General features: G+C 36.6%; 1 protein-coding gene across 2 annotated transcripts; it reads right to left on the bottom strand.

Moving 5' to 3' along the window:
• Nucleotides 1-441: 441 nt before the first annotated feature.
• Nucleotides 442-23,315, bottom strand: LOC145665014 (ribosome biogenesis regulatory protein homolog). 2 transcript variants are annotated; one of them, XM_081732211.1, is made up of 5 exons: nucleotides 23,120-23,315; nucleotides 12,162-12,414; nucleotides 7,963-8,199; nucleotides 2,535-2,776; nucleotides 442-716 (listed from the first exon to the last, which is right to left on the bottom strand). In XM_081732211.1, the coding sequence occupies exons 1-5, from the start codon at nucleotides 23,257-23,259 to the stop codon at nucleotides 542-544; spliced, it is 1,047 nt and encodes a 348-aa protein (XP_081588337.1). In that variant the 5' UTR covers nucleotides 23,260-23,315; the 3' UTR covers nucleotides 442-541. The 2 variants fall into 2 exon arrangements, with proteins under 2 accessions (XP_081588337.1, XP_081588338.1); XM_081732212.1 differs by lacking the exon at nucleotides 23,120-23,315 and adding an exon at nucleotides 13,110-13,273.

Genomic DNA, 23,315 nt, shown 5'->3' with positions numbered 1-23,315 from the left:
CACCGCGACCTCCTTGCTTATTCCACAAGTGAACCCAAACTGTCACTCGATAGTTGCAGTGCACGAATATTTAAAGTTTCCATTACTTTAATAGCTACCTATATCATTGCCCGATTAGGGTTAGAAATTAGATTTCTGGGCTTATGGCAGCTATGGCCATGTTAGCCTTTCACGTATAAGGAATAACACGTTGTCCGGGGAATTGGAGAGGAAGAAAAAAAATGGGGAAGAAAGGAAGCGGCTCGGTTTGTTTTGTACTTTTTTTCGATCGAGTGTGTCACTGAGAATCGAACCCGGGCCGTTCACACCAAAGGTGAGCGACCTGAATGGGGACATTCTTTTACCATTATCTTAGGAGTGATTACCTGTGACGGGACCCTTTGTGTACTAAGCACTGAGTTTAAGCTGGAACTGATAAAGCTGTAGCAATAAAAACAACAATTCAATGTTAACAAAAATTTTATTATTACTTACACAGGAATTTTGTGATTTGTTTAACTGTACAAAATGTGATTCAATCATTACAAACAAAAGAACAACGTTATCTCTTGCGAGTCTTTTTCCCACCGCGGCCTTTTTTAATTTCTTTCCTAAACTGACTGTCGGCTTTTCCTACCCCGGATCTTCGGTTCTTTCCTCGGGACTTAGATTTTGCTTTGTCAGGACGTCGCTTCGACTTTCTCTTTCGCTTCTCAGATTTCTTCTCTTCAGCACGCCTGTTGACAAAAGAAAAAGACCATTAATACAAACATTCACGCATTTTTTTCTTTTCTTTTTAATCAAAAGTTTTGAGTCAAAATAATACTGAGACGCAACAACCTGAAAGCAATAATACACATACACACTCCCCCAATTACAGATCAATATTTCGTTCCCTAACTCTGTATTAGAAGTTGTGACCGATTTGGGGAATATTAAAAAGTAAAAATGTATAAAAGCACAATTCTGTTCGTATTAGTATACGGATGAGAAAGCTGGTCGCTCACTTGAAGTGAAAAACAGATGCTGCGTGGCTTTCGGTTTTTTTTTTTTTTTTTTTTTTTTTTTTTTTTTTTTTTTTTAAAGATAATATAGGAAAAATGAAATGAAATCTTTGAGTTTTACGTCCCATGATTATGCCGGTTAGGCTAAAGGAGACGGTGATGATGAGAAATGAATGAAATGGTGGAATGAAGAAAGTTGGAGGAAACGGGAGAACCCCGAGAAAACCCACGCACACGGTGTTTGTCCACCACTAAGTTCACGTGGCGGAGGCTGGGATCGAACCCGGGACCCTAAGCACCAGAGGTGAACGCTCTACAACTGAGCCACAACTGAGCCCGACGCCTATTATAGCAATAGTGGAACGGTGCATCAAGGTTTAATCGTCAGCAAAACTGGTGTATCATTCGAGGATGTACCCAACGTAACCCTGCGTACGTAGCCGAACGGAAATTGTGAATAGAATACGGTCTAAGCCCGCTCGAACTTCTCATACGGTGTGCACCATTAAGAGAAGTGACACAGGGTAATCCCCCCCACTTCAGAGAAGTTTGGCTATACAACGAAGTATCTCAAAAAGAAAATGCACAATTCTCAACATCATTCGAAAGAATCTCGCATGGGAAGCACACTGCCTCACAGATTGACACATCCAGGAGACATCACAAACGCTACAAAACTATATGTAAGCGGAGGGGATAAGTGGAAATAAATGTGTACTCAGAATGAGAACAACAGAGTTCGATCTACTTTCTACCGTCAAACGAACCACAAGAGCCGTCTGACTGTGCTGCAGTATAAGGAAAAGTTGTTAAAGAGATTTTTGGTGGACTAGTCGAAGTTTTTCCAACACCAACGCCGACGTTATTTCCAGGAGAACATCATGGACTTTCTGATGACACAAACATCACTCACTTGTGCGAGGACGAGACCATACATGTATGACTCTACATAGACTTACCGCTCGATTATCTCAGGCGTTTTACGCAAGGAAGGTAGAAGAGACGGGAATTCGAGTGATCTCATATTTGTCCATCTCTATGAAATCTTCGAACGCTTCACCAATGGAATATTACGGGTTTGGACTTCTCAAACAGGCAATTGCTCGACGCTGTCCCCGTACTTTGTAGGATTTTCGAAAAATAGCCAAAGCGAAATAGCGAGACCCTCCCCTTCCCATTCTACGCAGGAGTTTACTATGGACACAACATAAAATGTCTAGTTGTACCATGTTATTTAAATCAGCAATCGTTATTTAAAATGCTGATATTTCGCAAATGCTTTAATTTTGCGGTTTTCTTGAGAGCGAAAAACAAAGGATAGAATAGGAATTGTATTCGTGGTTAATTACCTGTTATTGCAAGAAAAAAAAAAATGAATACCACTACAGTACTACTGGAGTGGAACAATCAGCCTGCTAATTACTTTACGACATTTTCGTTAACAACTCGGGAATGAAACCTAATTAAGCCATAGTGTCTGGATTCCTCCCTTCTTAGAACAACCATTCAGAGTTGAAGAACTTATTTAGAGGATATAAGAAGTTTACTTACTCTTGCTGTTCTGTAAATAGTTGCTTGTTAACTGCTTTCTCAATATCTAACTTGGGTTTCTTCTTCAGAATACTATCCAGAATGTTTAGATTCGCCTTCTTCTCTTCCTTTGTTGACTTGAACTGAACTCGTTTCCTCTTGACTCCACTTTTCAATTTTAGCTTCTTCTCTTGAGAGAGACTGGGCTGGAATATCCCCACAGATGCTGTAGACCTTCTCGCTAACGTTACTGCAGTCTTCAGCTGCGAAGACAATAAGTACTCGTAAATTCGCAACATACAGATAATTATCAAAATAATGAGAACACCTGAATAAAATGCAACTTATCTGGGAAATATGGCATGGGACTACGGTTAGCCTGCAGTACAGCTCTGACTCATTATGCAATGGAGGAATGTAAATTAGAAGTGGTTTTCAGAGTCAGAGTTCTCACTTATTTGGCAAGCACGAATTTTCTGACTTTTCCAGGTTTCCCAGGTCACGATTTAAAAATTTCCAGGTCTATATATAATGTAAAAGATAGCACTTGATCAGGGGGTTCCTCATCTACTATGCATAATATATAGTGTGTGTAGGTAAAGATTTTACAAAACCAAGTATATTGTTTTATATAATGTCACTTACCACATAGCTAGGTAAGTCAAATAGAGAAATGGGTTGTAAGAAATGAAAGTCCGTACTTTAAAAAATCTCCCTGATTTTCCATTTTTTTTTTTTTTTTCAGCTTTTCATGGAATTCCCTGACTTCTCCAGAATACTTTACGAGTAAGCTAATTGCCTGATTTTTCCTAGTTTTCCAGGCTGATGGGAACCCTGAGAGTAATATTATACTGTAATCCAGTACTCAGTTCCGCTAATGAAGATGGAGGAGGCTACTACACCGGAATTGACAACAGGTGCTCAATAATGTTGAAGTCTGGGGATTGCGCGAGCAAGATGAAATAGTGTTTATCCTAAGGATTCCCACCGACGAGGAAAAGTCAGGGAATTTTAAAGTACGGATTTTATGTCTCTGAACCCATTTCAAAAAAAAAGTTCTACGTCCGACGGTTATGTTGGTTAGGCTAAAGGAGACGGTGATTATGAGAAATGGATGAAATGGCGGAATGAAGAAAGTAGGAGGAAACCGGAGAACCCCGAGAAAACCCACGAGCACGGTGTTTGTCCACCACAAAGTCCACACGGCGCGAGCTGGGATCGAACCAGGGACCCCAAGCACCGGAGGTGAACGCTCTTCCACTGAGCCACCGCGCCCCCTGAGAACCCATTCCCTTTTTACCTTATCCGGGTATTTAGTAGAAGATGATTTATAAAATAAATTCGTTTATTCTGCAAAACTTTTCTACCTACATACACACGGTACATATGTAGGTAAGGAACTCGAGAAGGAAGTCAGGAGGTGCTTTCTTATATTATATATAGATCTGGAAAGTTCTCAATCATGACCTGGAAGAGTCAGGAATTCGTGCTCGCATAATAAGAAGGAACCCTAATTCCTATGTTTACGAAACCAAGCCTTAATAACTCCTGCAGAGTGAATTGATGTATTGTGAAACTGAAAAATGGTATTATTGGCTAGAGACATCTGAAAAATAGATGCAAGTGGTTACCTAGAATGTACGCATAATCACTGACACGAAAGTGTCTTTTGATCATAATCACAGAGCCACCGCCATGTTTCACGGTAGAGAAGAAACAATTCGGGGCATAAACTTCTTTGGACATCTGCCATACATACACATTGTTGTTAGAAATAAAGTGAAAGAGGATACATCGAACCATTGAGACAGCCCTTAACAGATAACGCTTTCCAGATTCGGAGTGGAAAAACATTCTACTCAAGGAATCGATATTTATGGAAAACGGTAGTTTAACTAATTACTATAATCATGAAAGTAAACAAGATATTAATTGGCATTTAAAATATTATTAGATCCAAAACTGAAAAACGAAACAGTGTAATAAATAATGTACTATAACACACATAAATAAATTATCTGTACACAATCAAATAACATTTTATAATATTTTCTCTCTTCCTCGAGTTCGACATTCCAGAGGTGATGATGTATCTCGGTCTTCAGATTAGTACTTTCCTTATTATATTTCCAAAGCAAGTAAGTCTGTTGTTATTACTGATAGTATGGATTGATGTCTTCCTGTTATTGCATTTTTTTCATATTTGTATTTGAAGCATTTGAATTCAACGGAATGTATTTATATTTAGACTAAGAGAATGAATACTAGTACTTGGATATTATAACCAGTTATAATTAATTATGTTGGATGTTCGGTGAGTATACAGTTGCATATTTCTTTATTCTTATAACGTTATTTTATAACTTAATATTTCATTTTATCTATTATTTCATTCTCGTAGCATTACTTACAATTCGACGTACCATTATTATTATTATTATTATTCGTATTTTAAATTACCTTTATATTTCATTATAATTATTCTTTATTATGTTTATCGATGAAACCGTACCTCAACCGTAGCATCAACAAATGGGGATATCCAATCTTAACCCTGATTTCAAATTAACATGTACCAGTGTTCATTTCTATAAACTTCAATATAATACATACATGTTCCACTAATAGCTGATAAGTAAATTTGGACATGAGTGTGCATCCAAAACTTTCAATAACTTTTTACCTATTTGTGAGCAATAATCAGGATCCACTGCCATGTTCGTGTTCTATGGACAAACATTAAACAGCATACATACAGATAATTCATCATATTCACTTGTAATTTTGACGAGGATGAAATCAAAATCAAAACATAATCTTAAAATCGGAAGGATGGGCAAGCATTTGAGAACCCAGAGTGGGTTTATTGGATTAACTCTCCATATTATTAACTCTCATATTTAGAACTTACACTTCAATACATTATGTGTTATAAGACGAATTATGTATTTTTGTTTTTCTTCCTAAGAATTTTGTTTTCAGGCGTAGAAAATAAGGACGCTGTTGCCAATAAATCGAATGTTCGTTGCGTACAGATCTAGAATATGTCAACAAGCAGCAATTTTATAAAATACGTTCAGACTATGTAATTCAACTTCAAAACATATAATAATAACAATAAATAACTATTAACAACCAATGAGCACCTAAGATATGTAATGACATCACCGAAGGTGGAGCATTACACCATATTATACTTTTCCAATCATCGGCAGTCCACTTTGCATTTTCTCGGCATCATTTTCTTCGCGCTAAAGTGTTGGCGATGTCAGCACTTTCGAAATTGTAATCTGGTCACGGATGTCCAGGTCACGCAACTCACGTCTGATTTATTGTCACAATCGGCGTGATATGAAAGGGTATCACATACCATACTGACAACGACCGAGCGCAGACATCTTTAACGACTCGAGAGAATTTAGAAAACTTGGCTGGGAGATTTTAATGTATCGATCGTATACCCTGCACCTGCAATCTTCAGACTATCGTTTGTTTCAGTCTCTACAGAACTACCTGAATTGTGTTAAGTTAGTTTCAAAAGAGGCCTGTGAAAACAACGTGTCACAATTTTTTGACCAAAAAGCACACAGAAGATCTAAGTTCTACAGCGACAGGATTATGATGTTGCCGGAATAATGGCAGAAGGTCATTGAACAAAACAATATATATGAGGTTTATGGTGTTATTTCCAAATCACAATTAATGTAGGTTTTCAATTTTGAGTTGAAGGCTCAATACTTTCACCACAACCTGATATAAGGGGCATCAAAATCTTTTTGAGTGCTTAGGGCCTCTGAGGGTCTTAATCCGGCCCTGGTCATAGCCCTCAATATATTTATAGTCCACATAATCTTCAGTCATCGTTAACTTATTCACAAATTCTGTTAAATGTACGATAACAAGTTTTTAGTGTATTACAAAACTTGTTTCACTTCGTGAACCTCAAGGAATAGTAGTTCTTTCTTTGGGTTTTTACAGAAAGCCATTGGGGTTGGAGAATGGCCAGCAGGAAGGAGAAGTGAGCGAATTCGTCTATCTTGTATTGTAACCGCGTGTTAATTTAAAAGAGGTCGCGAGTTGGCTCATATAAATAGCCTGTAACTCTTCGTTTGGTTTCTTGTATCTTTAGATTCGGTTTATTAATCGCGAGATATTTTGAGGTTTAATTCGGCATTTGTTGGGAAGACAATTGGGCTCTAGTCTTGCTTGAGACGTGGATTGACAGTTTGATGTGGAAAAGGTAAGAAAAACTGTAGTTTCTTATAATGTCTATCTTTTTTCCTCCTTGTCAGGATTAAAAACAGAACTAACTACTTATTTTTGGTTTCTTATTAACGAGATTTGGTTAACTTTGAGTCAACTTGCAAACATTTTTGACTTTGCTTCGCGGTTCAGTTTGACCACGTGCATTGATAGTTTAAAGCTTGTTTTAAAAAAATGAAATGAAATCTGAGTTTTACGTCCCACGCTTATGGTTTGTGGGCTACAGGAGAAAAAATGAAATGAAATCTTTGAATTTTACGTCACACGGTTACGCCGGTTAGGTTACAGGAGAAGGTGATAATGAGAAATTAATGAAATGGTGGAATGAAGAAAGTGGGAGGAAACGGGAGAACCCCGAGAAAACCCACGCACACGGTGTTTGTCCATCACAAAGTTCACTTGGCGGGGGCTGGGATCGAACCAGGGACCCCAAGCACCGGAGGTGAACGCTCTCCCATTGAGCCACCGCGCCAAAGTTTGTTTAAAGTCAGTGTTGTAATTTGGTTGCTTGTAGGTATAGGTACCAGTTCAAGAATTTTTCAAGAACAAGAATCCTGTTTATTACAATGTTGCCTCATCAAGATACAATGAAAATGTGAATGACTGGCCCAGGATTCAAACCCGGGATCTGCAGCATACCGTGCCGATGCGTTAACAACTAAGCCACCCAATCCGCTTTCCAGAACAGCCACACTTACTCCTGAAATTGGTGTTCACCATTCAGACCATATGCTGTTAAGTTTGGACAATCATGTGTCTATGTGACGTATGCCGGAGTCCCGGTTCAACCATTCACTTTTTCACTCTGTGTGTTATCGAGTTCGTCCCTACAAAGGATCTAGTGTGTAAAAATAAGTTTAAATCGGTTGTTTCCTCCTTTTATTGATATATTTGTTACCTCATCCTTCATCAATTCTGTATACATAAAAGCCAAGATGACATTTCGTTTTATGGTGTAACATAATTTTCTAGTAAACGGCTTGAATCTACCGATGATGACAGGCAAATCTGATGTAACTACACTAAGGCACAGTAAGTGGAAAGTCTAAATAATTATTGATATGAACAATTAAGTAATACATTTTAGCAAATGAAGACAGAAAATTATTCTGTTTCGAGTTTCTCTGTACCACTGTTGGTTCCAAGCCTCTCTTAAAATATCAACCCCAGAAAAGCTTCAACATACCTGTCCTGAAGGTGGATTCTCTGCGGCTGTGAGACCAAGTTTCGGAACTTTAATTTTCTTCGCTTTCGCCAAGTTCCTTAACCGCTGCAGTTCATTCTTGGCTACTTTTTCACTCTTCTCCTCACTTTTCTTCGCAAATAGGTCTTCGTAAGGATCTGCTTTGTCAGGCACTTCCAGCAGCCAATCCTTTTGCTTCTCAGCCAGCGCACGACGATAACCATACCGTGGAACCCATTTCTAAACAACAAAAAGAAACAGATATTTAAAAACAGGGTGTCTATTGAAATTTCAAAATGAAATTTAGTGACCTTTTTCTTTACCATACCATAAAATTTCGTAACATTCTCAAAAGCGAATTTGGGTGCGAATTAGGCCAAATTTTCATACATGCGATAGAAGCATACTTTGGTTGCGATTTGGTACCGTCTACAGCTGACCATAGACATTGTTGGTGGTGAATTTTTACGTTTTATACAACAAAATTTTCCGGTCTGCACTTATATTTGTACAGATAAATATATTCGTGACCCAAAAGCTAAATTTCTTGACTTTCACGACCGTTTTCTGATTTCGTGACTTTTTCATGACTTTCGTGACCAAGACACCCTGAAAAACAACGTCTGTTAAATGAAACAATCCAATCAAAATTGATCCTTCATTACAGTCTTAACCAAATCAAACTACACTATTCAACTGCACACAGAAATACATTTTGAAGTATTATTATATTAGCTGCTAACACAACAATACACTGGATACATAAATTAAATCGCCAGATTGGTACGGGCACGAGAAGCATCACTTGCTGGGTGAATTACTCTACCAATGACTCCTGTAGTTCGGTGTTACATTCCTCAAACTGACTAACAGCCACCTGTTAGCAATTTTTAGATGGAATCCTGTACGGTGTATGATTAGAAAGTACTTATATCGTGTAGTATATGTATACTTCTACACCCACAGGTAAAATAAGACTGTTTATGAAAGTAAATATGTACAAATATACATTTATATGCAATGTTAAAGCAATTAAGTACAAAAATTGGCGTAACTTACGACGAATAATATTATTTTCCTGTTATTTCACTCTATTTCACACCTACTGGTATTAAAGTGCATATGCGAAGTAAAGGTACAATAAGAGATGGTTAAATGCATGAGGAAAGAAAGATGTTCAAGCTCCACACAAAGGCTATTATACCTGATTTCAAACATCAACCGATTACGATATGCTGGTCAACACACTGTATATGAATATTATGGTATTATTCGAGTGATGACTATAACTCCAGTACATGTGACCCGAACGTTAAATTATATGTTGCTTAATAAGATCAGAATTTACTTACACTACCAAAAGCAATGTGCACTACGGGTTTCTTACGGCAATGAATCACATTATAGATGGAATAGATCAGTGCTTCTTGCTCTTGTCAGAACAAGTTATATACACTGTCTCTAAACTCTTCATCTGATTTCAAAGTATTATGGGCTGAACACGGGTAATCGAAACGCCTACAGTTCGGAAAAGGGAATGTCAATATTCATACACATCTCATCCGATTTCAAACTATTGTCAATGTCCGAAAAAAAAGTACAAAACTGAAAATAATTGTATTTACATCAAGTTTTTCAGTTTACGAATATTCAATGTGGTTTGGCACGACAAGGTTCAGATCAAGTCGACAGTCAAACTCTTCTCATATCTTGAAAACTGATGGGCGATGGTGAGCTGACTGACAGTCGACGGAAGATGTCACTAGTGTCGTTCTTACATACTAGTGACATCTGCCCCAATAAAACGAAACTTGAACATACTTTCTTCCGAACTGCAGGTGTTTCGTTCAATTACGATCATCATTTTTCAAGTTATAAAACTTCAAAATCGGATGAAGAATTCAGACACACCTGTATTTTATACTGAGATACAATTAACTTCCTCGTTAACTTTCTATAATTATGCTGGCTTCTTTCCCGTAAATGTACATATATGGTTCCTCAATTTTCTTAAAACGAGTTACAAGACTAGATAACAGAGATAAAAGCAAGTAAGTTAAGTGATGGAAAGGTATTAACAGAGAGGACAAATAACTGTATTACGCTCAAAATACAATTTCCTTTGCTACCATTATTTTCTTTTCGTAAAGACGTCATCGGCTCTATTCCTGCCAATATGTCAAAGAGTTTTTCTAATGTTTGCATCATGCTTCTTGACAACTTCCTCGGACAGTTATATTTCACACATGCTTAAAGGTGTTCAGGTTTTTGGTAAGTGCTTCGTTTTTGATATCGTTTAGATACAGCCCAAAATATATCTTCATTACTTACAGTACGTTAGTACTATAGTACTATACTTGTAGTACGTCAGAAATGTTTTCTAGTCCTCTCATGAATTCAATTTTTCCTGTCGACAGGGTGGCGTTAACGCTCTTTAATGAAATGTAATAGCTTCTTCTTAACTATTTTATAGCTTCTTCTTAACTATCTTCCATAAATACCGGATACCATTGTGCCAGTAGAAACACACGGTTCATTCATACAACACTACTGTGAAAACGGACAATACATTTAGCACGTGTTTAACCTTTTTTACCGTCCCATGTTAATACACCGTATTGCGGAAACTAGAAGATACACTACATTTTCAAATGACTGTGTCTCGACAATGTCACAAATATATGATCAATATTGCGTCCCTACTTCCGCCATTAACATCAAAATAGTTTTTTGGAGTTCAATAATTCCGTATGAATACATCTCTAGTCTCGAAATATTGCGTTTCCTCCGTCTACGTAAAATCTTAACCATAATCGAAGCGGAATTGGATAATTGAATTTCGTTAACTTCTGCAACAGATTTTCAAATGTTTGGCTAGGCTAATTTTCGTGTTTCACGCTTACATATCAGTTCTATTGATTAATGTAAAAAAAATGTCAATGGTAATAATACTTTATAAAAAGTGGTGAAAGGCTCCTTGAAGCTTGACGTCCCTTCTCAGCGCAGTAAGCTACATGAGAGTGGGGACTCCTGACTACAGCTCTCAGTAAAGTCGAATCTAGATCAAGTAGAAGGTTAAGAAGCATGTTATTCGTGAGATCTAATTCGTGAATTACGCTCTACAATTCAATGCTATACACCAAGCTACCAACTGCTAAGTTTTCCTAAAATCGTTCAATTTTATCACCCATATTGTAACATTTTACACATGGTTTTGCTTACAAATAACTAATACGTGTTCATATTTATAAATAACACTATATGCGTTTTACTACAAATTATTATAGTGGCAAACAACAAAACATTAACAACGCTACTTGTTATGTAACAAACAAACAAACACAGAAACAAAAAAATCTACCCTACTGCTCCACTATGTAAAGTTTTGTTTAGGCAGAGTAAAGGTAGAGCCAATTCTATTTTGGATTTTTTTAAGATTAAATTTTATTATATATTTTTTTTATAAATATAGTATAATATAAAAATACTTTAATGTACATATTTTCATAATAATTGAGCAAAGGAACTTATTTTAAGGCCCAAGCAGCTTAGGGAAGAATTTCTACAGAGTTTTGAGTAAATTAAGTGGAGTGGATTTAGAATTTTTAACGTTTTATGTAAGCAAACGGGGAAGGGGGGTTAAAAACTATAAAATTTTACGTTTCGATTTGAACAAGCTAAAGGTTTTAAACAAAGTTCCTCTTAAAGCCTTAAGTATGCCAAAAAAAAAAAAAAAAAAAAAGTCAATTTAACTAGTTAAAAACTAATACGAATTGCTATTTTTTTTTTATAAAAAAAGTTTTATAGCAGATTTAGTGTGGGGTGGTGCTGCTAGTGCTTACATAAGAAGTAGTGTTGTTAATCTTTTTGTTTGCAACTATAATAATTTGTAGTAAAACGCATATAATACTTCATCTGTTATTTATAAATATAAACAAATGTTAGCTATTTGTAAACAAAACAAAACCATGTACAAAATATTACAATATTTTCTAAATTTGACTTATGGGAGTCCTCTTAGGTAGTGAACCAATATAAGATGGTATCTAAATTAAACATGCGATCGGAACAATATGCACGTTAGAACCTAGAATTATATATTTCAATGTATTTTTATAACCTGCAAGTTGGAAATCTTGGTGTAAGCTAGCGGCTCTCTATCCGTAACTGTTACAGTTCCAGAGATTAGTCTTAAAATTTACCTGTACCACCTCGTCCCACACAAGTTTATCCTTTTTCTTCTTCTGGATCCCCTTCTCCTTTGCGTACTGCTGCCATTTTGTGAGAGGCTTCGGCTTGGGAACGGGTTTCTCCCTGGGTAGCGCAAACGTTGGGGCTGGCAGCTTCACTACCACCGCGCCCTCTACTCTTTCAGATGGAAGAGCCCAGATTTGATTTATCAGCAACTGAAGATTATCACGGGCCAGACTTTTTAAGTATTCTTCTCGGTTGGTTCTGAAATAAAATAAAAGAAAGAAAAGACCCAATTATAACAATAATATTATTAAAATACGGTATGAACTCCAAAACAGTTTGATTAATATTTCGTTTTTTGATGGTCAGTCAGAATACTAATTTCAAAATCAGTTACTTTTGTGAAGTCTTATCTTGCACCTCTGACCTCAAATATAGAACGCTCACCTCTAGCACAGAGTTCCATGTTCAATTCTCGGTCATACAAGCTCTACGGAGAAAAATTTTACCATCACATTGAGGCACTGTCCCGTGGTCTACTACTGAATGTAGCTTGAATTAATACGACGGGGCGTATCACAAATACAGCTTTCATGCCGATAACTTCATTCATTACCGATTCACCTCATGGTGATTAATTTGGAAAACAATTTTCAACTCAAAATGTATTCAATGTATATTACATGTGTATTTTGCATTTATGTATCTATAAAGTCAATCAGTATCAGTCTTGGTTTCAGTCAATGTGTAACTATGCTAGGTGTCTGCCGGCGTAACACCAATACGGCTATTAACCTATAAAGTACAGCGAGTCGAAAGCTTGGGAGAATAATCAGTTTCTTTAATAACAAAAATTAGCCGCAAATAACTACGATCCTCTATGAGTTGACTAATATAATTACTCATGGGTTCCGGTACATATTATCTATAATTATCTACATATAACAATGACACACCTGTTACACAAACCATTTGTAATCTTCAATCGCTGCACTTGCTGCACAGGTTTTGATGTGAATAGACAAGACACAAACGAACGTATAAACATAGCTGATAATACAAGAATGCCTTGAGAATAAATTTCCTATTTTTACAACCAATATTCACAGTATGAATGGAAATGAATGTATGACTAACAAAAGAATAACACATTGACCAAAGCTTTTCTATGTAACCATAATGAATTTTACTTCGATTGTATCCATCACATCTATAAACAATGTGTTACTACTTTGTAATATGTTTACCTTATTGTTACATGTAATTATCATTTGTTACCAAAAATCACAGCAACCAATCCTCCAGACAAGCGCACTCAATCAACAGGGCCATTAACTGTATTAGTAACGAAACTCGCATTACTAATAGCTTTAAAAATATTAATTTAGGTACTTTTTTCTTCTTTTTTAATATACCCTGACCATATCTCATACACTGTGATAATTCTCTAGGAACACACACACACACACAAAAGATAAAACATGTACTGTCCTTTAAATCGATTACGGAACACAAACTCATGAAGACGGGATTAAAATAACACTTCACTTGTTTCAATTTGCCGTTAAATTTTCCTTTTCCGCGCATCCATAAACTTTCAACATTGTTCATACGAACAGATGCATCATTTAGAACAATTTTTCTTGTGAATGATGGCATATGAAGATAAAATACCATTTGAGACTTACGTCATGTTCTTATAAGCAGGTGAATCATCAGAAATTGTATTTCTTCCTGGAAGTATAAGATCTAGAATAATACCTTCTTCTGTCCGGAACACTTACTATTTCTCTCAATTCTTCTTGTTATAAACCGATATGATATTTTCTGTGACAGAACTAAGTTTCACCAATTTCGACAGTAAGGGATAACACTTCACAATTTATGATTTCTGTTAGTGGCGCGAGTTTTGTTATTGGTACGTTGTAATACTTGGCAGCTTTAAAATATCTAATTAGCACATATCTGCAGATTACCCCTATCTTCTCTAGCCACATATTTGCATTCTATAGCCTGGTTTAGTAACTATACAAATATCAGCTCATCCCGTTAGTAATGTTGTTTCTTCGATAATCGCTGGAACGATGCCATCTGACGATCGAACACTGGAGACGGTACGTGTCATAGCTGTATTATATATACCACTTCATTGCCAGCAATGTGTAGGAGAACGGTTTATTTCACATTTTGGAATTGTAGCTTGTGTTTAATCATGGTATATGTCATGCTGTATGAAGTTCACCAGGACATTATCCAGCATATTGGCACGAAACATCAATGCCGTATTTGGCCAGGATGCCGTGGATATGCGGCAAGGGCCAGAAGTTTAGGTCTGGGAACACCAGGCTCACCGATGCCTTGCGAGCAGTGATGGCGGTAAATCTAATGAAATGTGTTGAAGAGCTGTCTAACGAACTCCATGTCACCTAATCGATAGTTCATCGTCATGTGCAGGGCCTTGTGTATGTGTCGAAACTCGGTAAATGAGTACCGGTATCACATGCGTTAACGCCTCAACGTAAACAGCAACGCGTGGATATCTACCATTGCCTGCTCACCCATCACAGACGTGAGCTATTTCTGGGCATAATGGTAACAGAGAATGAAAAGTGTGTCCTCTAACACAATATTACACAAACGTCAGTGGGTACCTAAAAGTTATGGGAGTATAGCCACTGTATCAAAACAGGATATCTATCCCTGCAAAGTTATATTGAGTATTTGATGGATATCAGTGGAATAACCCATTTTGAGCTCTTGACATGTAACCAGACGATTCATGTAAATGTTTACTATCAGCAACGGGACAGTCATCCAGTTCTCTGCCTTTAAAACCAGTGGTTTCTTTCAGCAGGGGACTCAACAACTAGTTGCTAGGTGTCAAGTGTTGTAGAATCCAATGTGGGCTCTACTGTAGCTCACAGTGGAAAAATACATTACTTATGGGATGAGCCAGTATAGCTCACAGATGACGAGAAGAACCCTACAACAGGGGAAGCGGGGAAAGGTCAACGACACGGTCAAGTCCATTTTCGGTTTTTGAGGTGTGGTCTATACTTAGATGTCGTCTGCTACTCCGGATAGTTATATGTGTGCTATTTCGTTGTATCATTTGAAACCCCCGTGAGAAAAGTGGACGAACCCATACCTACGTCACACTACTTCTGCTAGGGTTCTTCTCGTCATCTGTGAGCTGTACATTTCCTCAGAATCTTAAAGATGCATAGCAAATTTATGTAACAAAAATTGATACAAATTAAGAAAATAATATAGGCCTATAATGTGTAGTAGAGCATACGATAAAACAAGGTAGTCGAGTATATTGAATTATATAATTTGTGTATTAAATATGCCGTCATTTTGTCTGTACAAATAATTGTACTGTTTTACAAAGTGATGTCCAAAATACTGATGTTCAAATTATTAGACTCACACTCGAAAAATGCAAAATTGATGTAGGAGTCCTAATTTCAGAGTTCTAGAACATTTAATTTAACGGTTAAACCACCAATATAGAGTCCTTCATTTGTTTACTGTACAATCGAAGTGGTGATATCACCGTTGAACAGCAGATGGTATTAGTGAGGGGGGGGAAATTCTGAAAATGGTGTTTCAGTTGTACATAGTTATTGTGGTTCCTATCAATAAGTTACAGTCTGAAGTGTTATGGTTGCTATCATAAGAAGTTAACGACATTCAAAGCGTTTAATAGTTCGAATGGGCCAGTTTAAAATGATCGTGACGTGTTTCGTGTATCAATCTTTTATTCTGTGTAGTCCTGTAATGGTAGCATAATGGGAAAAGCAAAAGACCTCTCTCCGCGTAAAGTGGAAGTTAACAAAATACTTCTGGTGGAAAGATATACACGGAAATACACTGCTAGTAGAGTTGGGATAGACCAAAAATCTGTGAGTAGAATCTCTGTTGAAAAGAGAAAGAGCCAAAATAGAGTTGAGAAGTGTGGGCGAAAACCAAAGCTATCGCCAAGAGGTATCAGAAAACTAAAAAGACTGGCGCTGGGAAACAGAAGTGCAACTTCTAATAGACTTAAGCATAAAAATGGCTGTGTGTGGCGCACACATTTGGCCTGAAAGTGTTTGAAGGATTCTTTGTGCCGAGGGAATAAAAGCACACGGTCTAGAAAGAAAACCGTCACCAGGTTATAGAAGTAATTTTTGTAGACGCTCTGTATATTTCGTAAATACATTAATTCTTCGATTTATACTTTACTTCTGCGACGCAAATAATTTCTTTCTTCGGTGGGAATTGCTTCCTTCCCACGAAATAGGACAAAGGTAACTTTTTATCGTTCACCCATATATATATGTCTGAAACGTTGTTTTGTGGTGAGAATATTTTAGTGTGTAACAAAGACCACGTTCATTTTCTGAACTACATATATGATAGACGTATTTTCTTACTTCAGTTCGCAATTTTTCTTCCTTACTCATTAATATGCAAAGACTACATTCTATAGTTATTTGAAACTAAAATAAATGCATTCTTCAATCACTTATGGAAACATTAGCAGACCAGCTGCAACCCCGCCATAGCGGCGACAACCGTATCGTTCAGTCGCTTTTTATCTAAACGTTCCCACCATAAAGTTATAGCAATGTTTTGTGCATCGTGGCCAGTGAACTGTAAATTAACGTCAATTCTTTTAACATTCAATTTGCATATACATACAGGTGATCTAACATGATTCCATTTTAGAATGAACTGCCAACGTTGACCAGTCGGTCAATCCAATTCGTACCTCGAACATCTCAACTCGAGGAGTTTACTTCATATATTCAGGCAACCACCACGTTCGTTAGATTTGGCACAACATTATGTAAAGGGGCATACGTTAATTAGCCGGTGAAGGACTTACATTATGGCTAGTCCCATTTAGCTAAGTCCCGGGTTCGCAAACCAGTGTGTATCTGTTGTAAACGGGCTCTCCAATATTCGAATTTTATTTAGTGCCTGTCTGCACTCATTTACTGGCAACCATAGTCAACTTCTGCGGATTTGCGCAGCAGCTACACAACTACCTCTTGGGATTACCCCAGTGTTACCCCACAGTGCTAATCCCCTATGTGCATTAGTGGTGTGAGAAAAATATTTGTAGTGAAATCCCAATCATCATATTTCATATATATACGTATACACGTATATATATACGTGATACAAAGGGCTATAATATGATAAAACCTGAAGTGCAATTTTATTAGTGAAAATAGTTATATGTTCAGTGTTGAGTGCTATTACCTTTTTCTCCTACATTTTTTTATTAGTGTTTCAATAAATAAGTAAAGTGTCATTTTATTTAATGTGTTTTTGTTACATGTATGAATAATCTTTCGTCCGTCCGTGAGGATTTCGAGACGAGAGATCCGAACCTCTTGGTACTTAATGCTTATTTCATTATTGAGACCGGAGGGCGATCCGGGAAAAGTTCTGTAATCCCTTTTTGGAAATGTTCTTTGGTGTCTTAACCAGGTAAGTTCAGGTCTCCTGAAAGTGCTCATGGTGAGACTGATGGAGGGCAGATCCGGAAAGCGGTTATACAATCATGGAAAAGAAGCGCCTCGAATGGGCACGAGGTCTAGAATATTGGACTGCTAACGATTGGAAAATAGTGTGTTTCATTGATGAATCCTGTATCTTTGTGTCTGATGAATGTTCACAATATGTGCGACGTTGACCTGGGAGGAATTCAAGCTGGAATGTCTTTAATAAACCGTGAAGCATCCTATTTCAGTCATGGTCTGGGGTGTGATCTCTGTCTTTGGACCTGGAAGACTGTATATAGTTGAGAGGACAATGAAGTACGACCAATACCTACAAGTTCTTCAAGAAGAACTGCTTTCCCAGACTTCAATTTGGTTTGATGATGTACAATTCATCTTTATGCATGATGGAGTCCCATGGCACCGGGCCAAAGCTGTGACAAAATTCTTCGGGGACAGCGAAAATAGTGTTCTTCCGTGGCCAGGCACTAGTGCTGATATGAACCTGATTGAAAACTTCTGAAACTTCATGAAAGAGAAGCTAGAGAAGAAGCACATTAGAACCAAACTTCAACTGATCAAGGAGATCAACAATTTTTGGTATCACGATGCTGAATTGAAGGCAAAATGTGCTAAACTCGTACATAGGATGCCACAAAGGATAAAAGACTTAATAAAGAATAAGGGATTACATAAGAAATATTAATCTTTGTGTGAGAGAAGGGTTAAAAAAAAAAAAAAAAAAAAACTAATTTAAACCAAAAAACGAAAAATGTTCGTAAAAGTGTAAGCGTTTGTAAAATCTTGATGAACACACATTTGTGGGTTTATCATCAGGGTTGGCAAAAACCATGGTTTTTATTGAAAAAACCAAAAAACCAGGTTTTTTTGGTTTAAATAATTTGCTCTATGTATTTATATCACATATGGACAGAAATAAGCTTGTTTCGCCTTGGTGTTAGTATGCAACAAGCGGGTTATGCTGGAAGGGGTCACATAAGCTTAAAGCGGAATCCAAATCGCTTCTCGGCTTACATCCAACAGAAATTGTCCTCCATTTGAACTCGAAACCGGGACTAATTGGCCACAAATGCGATACGTCTGCCGACTCACTCATGAAGGACTCCTGATAAAATTACGTTGACTGATCTTTACATATTTGTTAATATAATCGTCAAGAGTCATTAGGACAGAAGGACAAAAAGATAAACAATTGCACAAGTGAAACCATTATACAGAATTACATATGGACAATTTCAAAGTACTACAGAGTACAGAAGAACTAATTTTGTCCAAGTCAGTTCACTACGACTTTTATTAGTCCAAGTTAAAGAAATATAACGACTTACTTTGCATATCAGTAAGAAAAGTGAATAAAGATACGAATTATTTGAGTCCACTTTGGCTCTGACCCATTTATACATAGTTCCAAAAATTCTTGTTATTTCAATAATTGCCTCCAGTGGGTTTTGTATACCCCACCCCCACCCAAAAAAAGTACGGCATTTCGATGTATTTTATCAATAGTAAACATTATTAAAACGAAACAATGTTTAGAATTTTCCTTTTGTTGCATAACAATAATAACAAACTATAAAAAAATCACGAAAGAAACATCCATAAAGTTAAATTAAAAAAAGCTGCTTTGGTAATATAATTTCTCTGAGTAAAGAATGAAGAATTTAGGTCTGATTATAATACGAATAATATATGGGAGTGAAACGTAATAACCCACAAATGTGTGTTCATCAAGATTTTACGAATAGTTACACTTTTACAAACATTTTTCATATTTTGGTTTAAACCAGTTGGATTTTTTGAAAAAAAAAAAAAAAAAAAAAAAAAACATCTGGTTTAAACCTTGTTTAAACCAGCAAACCCTGGTTATCACGTTTCACTCCCGTATATTATTCGTATTATATTCAGACCTAAATTTCCCATTCATTAATCAAAGAGATTTTGCTACAAAAGCAAAGAAAAATTCTAAATATTGATTCGTTTTAATAATGTTTACTATTGATAAAATACATCGAAATGCCGTACTTTTTTGGGGAGGAGGGTCATACAAAACCCACGAGAGGCAATTATTGAAATAACAAGAGGGTAACTATTTATGTATAAATGGGTCAGAGCCAAAGAGGACTCAAATAATTCGTATTTTTATTCACTTTTCTTAATGATATGCAAAGTAAGTCGTTATATTTGTTTAACTTGGACTAATAAAAGTCGTAGTGAACTAACTTGGACTAAATTAGTTCTTCTGTACTCGGCAGTATTTTGAAATTGTCCATACGTAATTCTGTATAATGTTATCACTTGTGCAAGTGTTCATCTTTTTCTCCTTCTGAAATGACATATTAACAAATATGTAAAGATCAGTACGATTTTTATCAGGATTCTTTCGTGAGTGAGTCAGCAGACTTATCGCATTTGTGGCCAATTAGTCCCGGTTTAGAGTTCAAATGGAGGACAATTTCTCTCGGATGTAGGCTGAGAAGCGGTTTGGATTCCGCTTTAAACTTATTTGACCCTTTCCAGCACAACCCGGTTGCTGCATACTAACACCAAAGCGAAGCAAACATTTCTGTCCATATGTGATATAAATACATAGAGCAATTATTTAAACCAAATAAACCGGGTTTAAACTTTAAAAAAAAAACTGTTTTTTTTAAAATAAAAACCCTGTTTTTTGCCAACCCTGGTGAGAGAGAATTTTCTTGTAAGTATTCCATTTCATTTTTTGTTTCCAATTTGGATATACACACTTTATAGTAATTATATCTGAATGTTACGTAAGCATTTGTTTTATAGATATTAAAAAGCATATGCCACACCCACTAGAAATTAGGACAGAGTCACAAAGTAGTAATTTGGACCAAGTTCGAACGTATTTTTTTACGTAATATTGTAAGAACAGTAAAATATTCAGAAACTGAATGTTGAATCTAATAATTTGAACACGTCTGTAAAGTTAATTTTAAGCTTGAAACGAGCAAGTGCATATCAATGAATGATGTGTAAAATATTAGTTTCCATCAGTGCTCCATCCCCACATAAAGTACAGAATTGTCATCTTATGTTTTCAAAATTAGGGTTACTTATGTCAAGCGACTACAAATCCCATTAACAAGCAGTAGTACTGTTGGTAATTTGAGTACTCGTATTAATATGTACAGCGCATAATTGATCCTGTCATGAGAGTTATATTCTATATAAGTTTAAACGCTGCGAAAAACACAATAACATACAAATAAATGCAACACATATTCACGATCGAAGTGTATGGACACTGCACACCGAACAACACGATTACAACAGCCGCACATTACACACACACACACACAAAAAAAAAAAAAAAAAAAAAAAAAAAAAAAACAATTCGCAGTCCTGTAGACAACTTCCAAAGATTTTATTTTGAATTTCGCCTATTGAAAGACATGTCAAGTGTAATAGGCCAAATGTGATGAAGGAAGTGAGCTTATATATGGATTTCTTCGGTATTGCGCAAAGTGAACATGAGAAAATAAAAATAAATAATACGTCAGTTTTGATAATGATTTGTGATTCTAGATCTTAAGAAAACCTTCATTTACGCTAAAACCCACAGTCACTTCGAGCCTGAATTATATGGATGCACATTAGCGCAGTCCCACCAGCCTCACCCTGCACTGAACCGGAAGAGATACCATTCATGCTTCTAGTGACCACCTATCACAGACCGGTAGGTGGTTTTTGCAAGAATAATTGTCTTTAAGGTATATTATCAGTCTATACAAAATTAATTGGACACGCGTCAACAAAGTGACACACTTGAATTGTATCATTTACGCAGGAAAAACAATGTTATAATGTAGATGGCAGCTTATAAAATTTCACATACTGTACATTATACCGTGAAGGCTTACTTTTGAGACACCACTCGAAATAATTGTTGAAAAATTATAGCTAATATTTTCACAAACTTCCTTTTTATTGCCCCCTACAAGATTTGCACTGGGTGACAAAACTATCTTGCTTGGAATAGATTAGATTCAAGGGGGTCACCAGAAACAACTGCTGAAAAATTACAATTCTAGATGGCATTTAGTATCTCCCCCAAATCCATCGACTGGTCTGCAGTCGATATTATGACTTATAGTAAGCCGTTGTAACCGACATCACATATGCGTATAGCTACTGTCGCTGACGTGCCTGCTCCCTAAGGATGCACCCCCTCACTCTCACTTTGCTCTGCTCTTGACCTGACTCGCTTAGAGAGCATTCGTACTATTTAGTGGCCACCAAGCAGAAGTTGGTTCGTGTTTTATACACTGTAGTTTTATGCCAAACGCCCACACTGTATTTACACTCTTGACTACATTACAGTTACAAACAACGAACCGCAACCACTACCATGTGAGCCAGAGTCACTACCAACTGATTTGGGGGAGAAACTAAATAATACCATCAACCTCTGATAGGTGCTCACTAAAAGCACGAATGAATATCTGAGTCGGGGCAGGGCGAAGCTGGTAGACACGTGCGTTAGCACACAAGTGCACCCTAAGGAAACAGGCGCATCAGCGACAATAGGGATACGTCTAAACGAGGGTAGTGGAAACAAATGGATTTTGGCAATGATACGTTTCAATAGCACTTGTCATGGTTTCACACTAGTAACGCTCAACTTGGGGTTAAATTCCAAAATTGGGCGTCCGTTTCCAGCGAAATTTTTAAAATTTACAGGAAATATATGGATAATTTGATCGTTTGTGTGCTTGATAATATATAAGATACTCGAAAAATCTGTTTATTTGTTATATATAAGCGGTTATAAACATGGGACTATATGGCGAGCGGAGGGAACTACTTGGCGCAAGGTAACCGAACAGTTGCATTGTGGGAAAGAAACTAGCATTTATGTTACCAACATGGCGAATGTACAAGGGCAATGAACTAGCAGTTTTAACATTTGTGAAGGAATACATTGATTACGAGCAAAATCTTTTATAAGTTTGTGAAGAGCATGGATTAATGAACCTAATAACAAATTGCAGAAAGTGTGGAAAGGAGATAACAGTGAAAAAACTTGACGAAAGCGGACGCCCAACTTCGGAATATATGCCCTCAACTTGTAAACATCTTTATTACTCTGGATGTAAGTGTCACGTGCAGAAATCTGTTCCTTATTAATATGTCTTTTCATGCAAACTATTGAATTTTCCTGTTAATTTTTCAAAATGTAGTGTGCCAAAAGTAAACCAACACGATTATGCTTGAGCCTACTAGATACTATCTACATAATAGTTACGCGTAAGTAAGTAGGCTATGTGCTGTAAAAAAAATATAAGGATAGCTAAGAGTACATATGTGAAAGACACTTCCCTTGAGTTTTCATTAAATCTGTTTGCAACACTAAAATACTACAGAGTATGATACCATGGTACGTAACAGAAACAAACTACTAAATCTGAGTGAAAAATCCTTACCTTAATTCTTTTTTATCCAGATCATTAGTATCTATTGCAAGAAGATTTCCAATATCATATTCTAAATCTAAATGTTTCTCTACTTCTATAGACTTTAGTTTTTCTGCTTCCCTCGACAATATTTCATTCACAATATCCATTTTTCACAACACGACACACGACACGAGGTCGATCGTATGAAGTCTCTGCAACTTAG

Source organism: Thermobia domestica, chromosome 11 (genome assembly GCF_964235325.1).
Source record: "Thermobia domestica chromosome 11, izTheDome1.hap1.1, whole genome shotgun sequence".
NCBI lineage: Eukaryota > Metazoa > Arthropoda > Insecta > Zygentoma > Lepismatidae > Thermobia > Thermobia domestica.
The sequence above is the reverse complement of the archived record's forward strand: the minus strand, read 5'-3'. Positions and strand labels throughout refer to the sequence as shown.

Bases quoted from the DNA above. Each gene is read 5' to 3' on its own strand.
- LOC145665014 (XM_081732211.1), bottom strand. From the start codon at position 23,259: ATGGATATTGTGAATGAAATATTGTCGAGGGAAGCAGAAAAACTAAAG. The intron at 8,200-12,161 runs GTAAATTTTAAG...TTTGTTGTTTAG, and splicing joins TGTGGGACGAGGTGGTACAG to AAATGGGTTCCACGGTATGG. The intron at 2,777-7,962 runs GTATGTTGAAGC...TTGTCTTCGCAG, and splicing joins AGAATCCACCTTCAGGACAG to CTGAAGACTGCAGTAACGTT.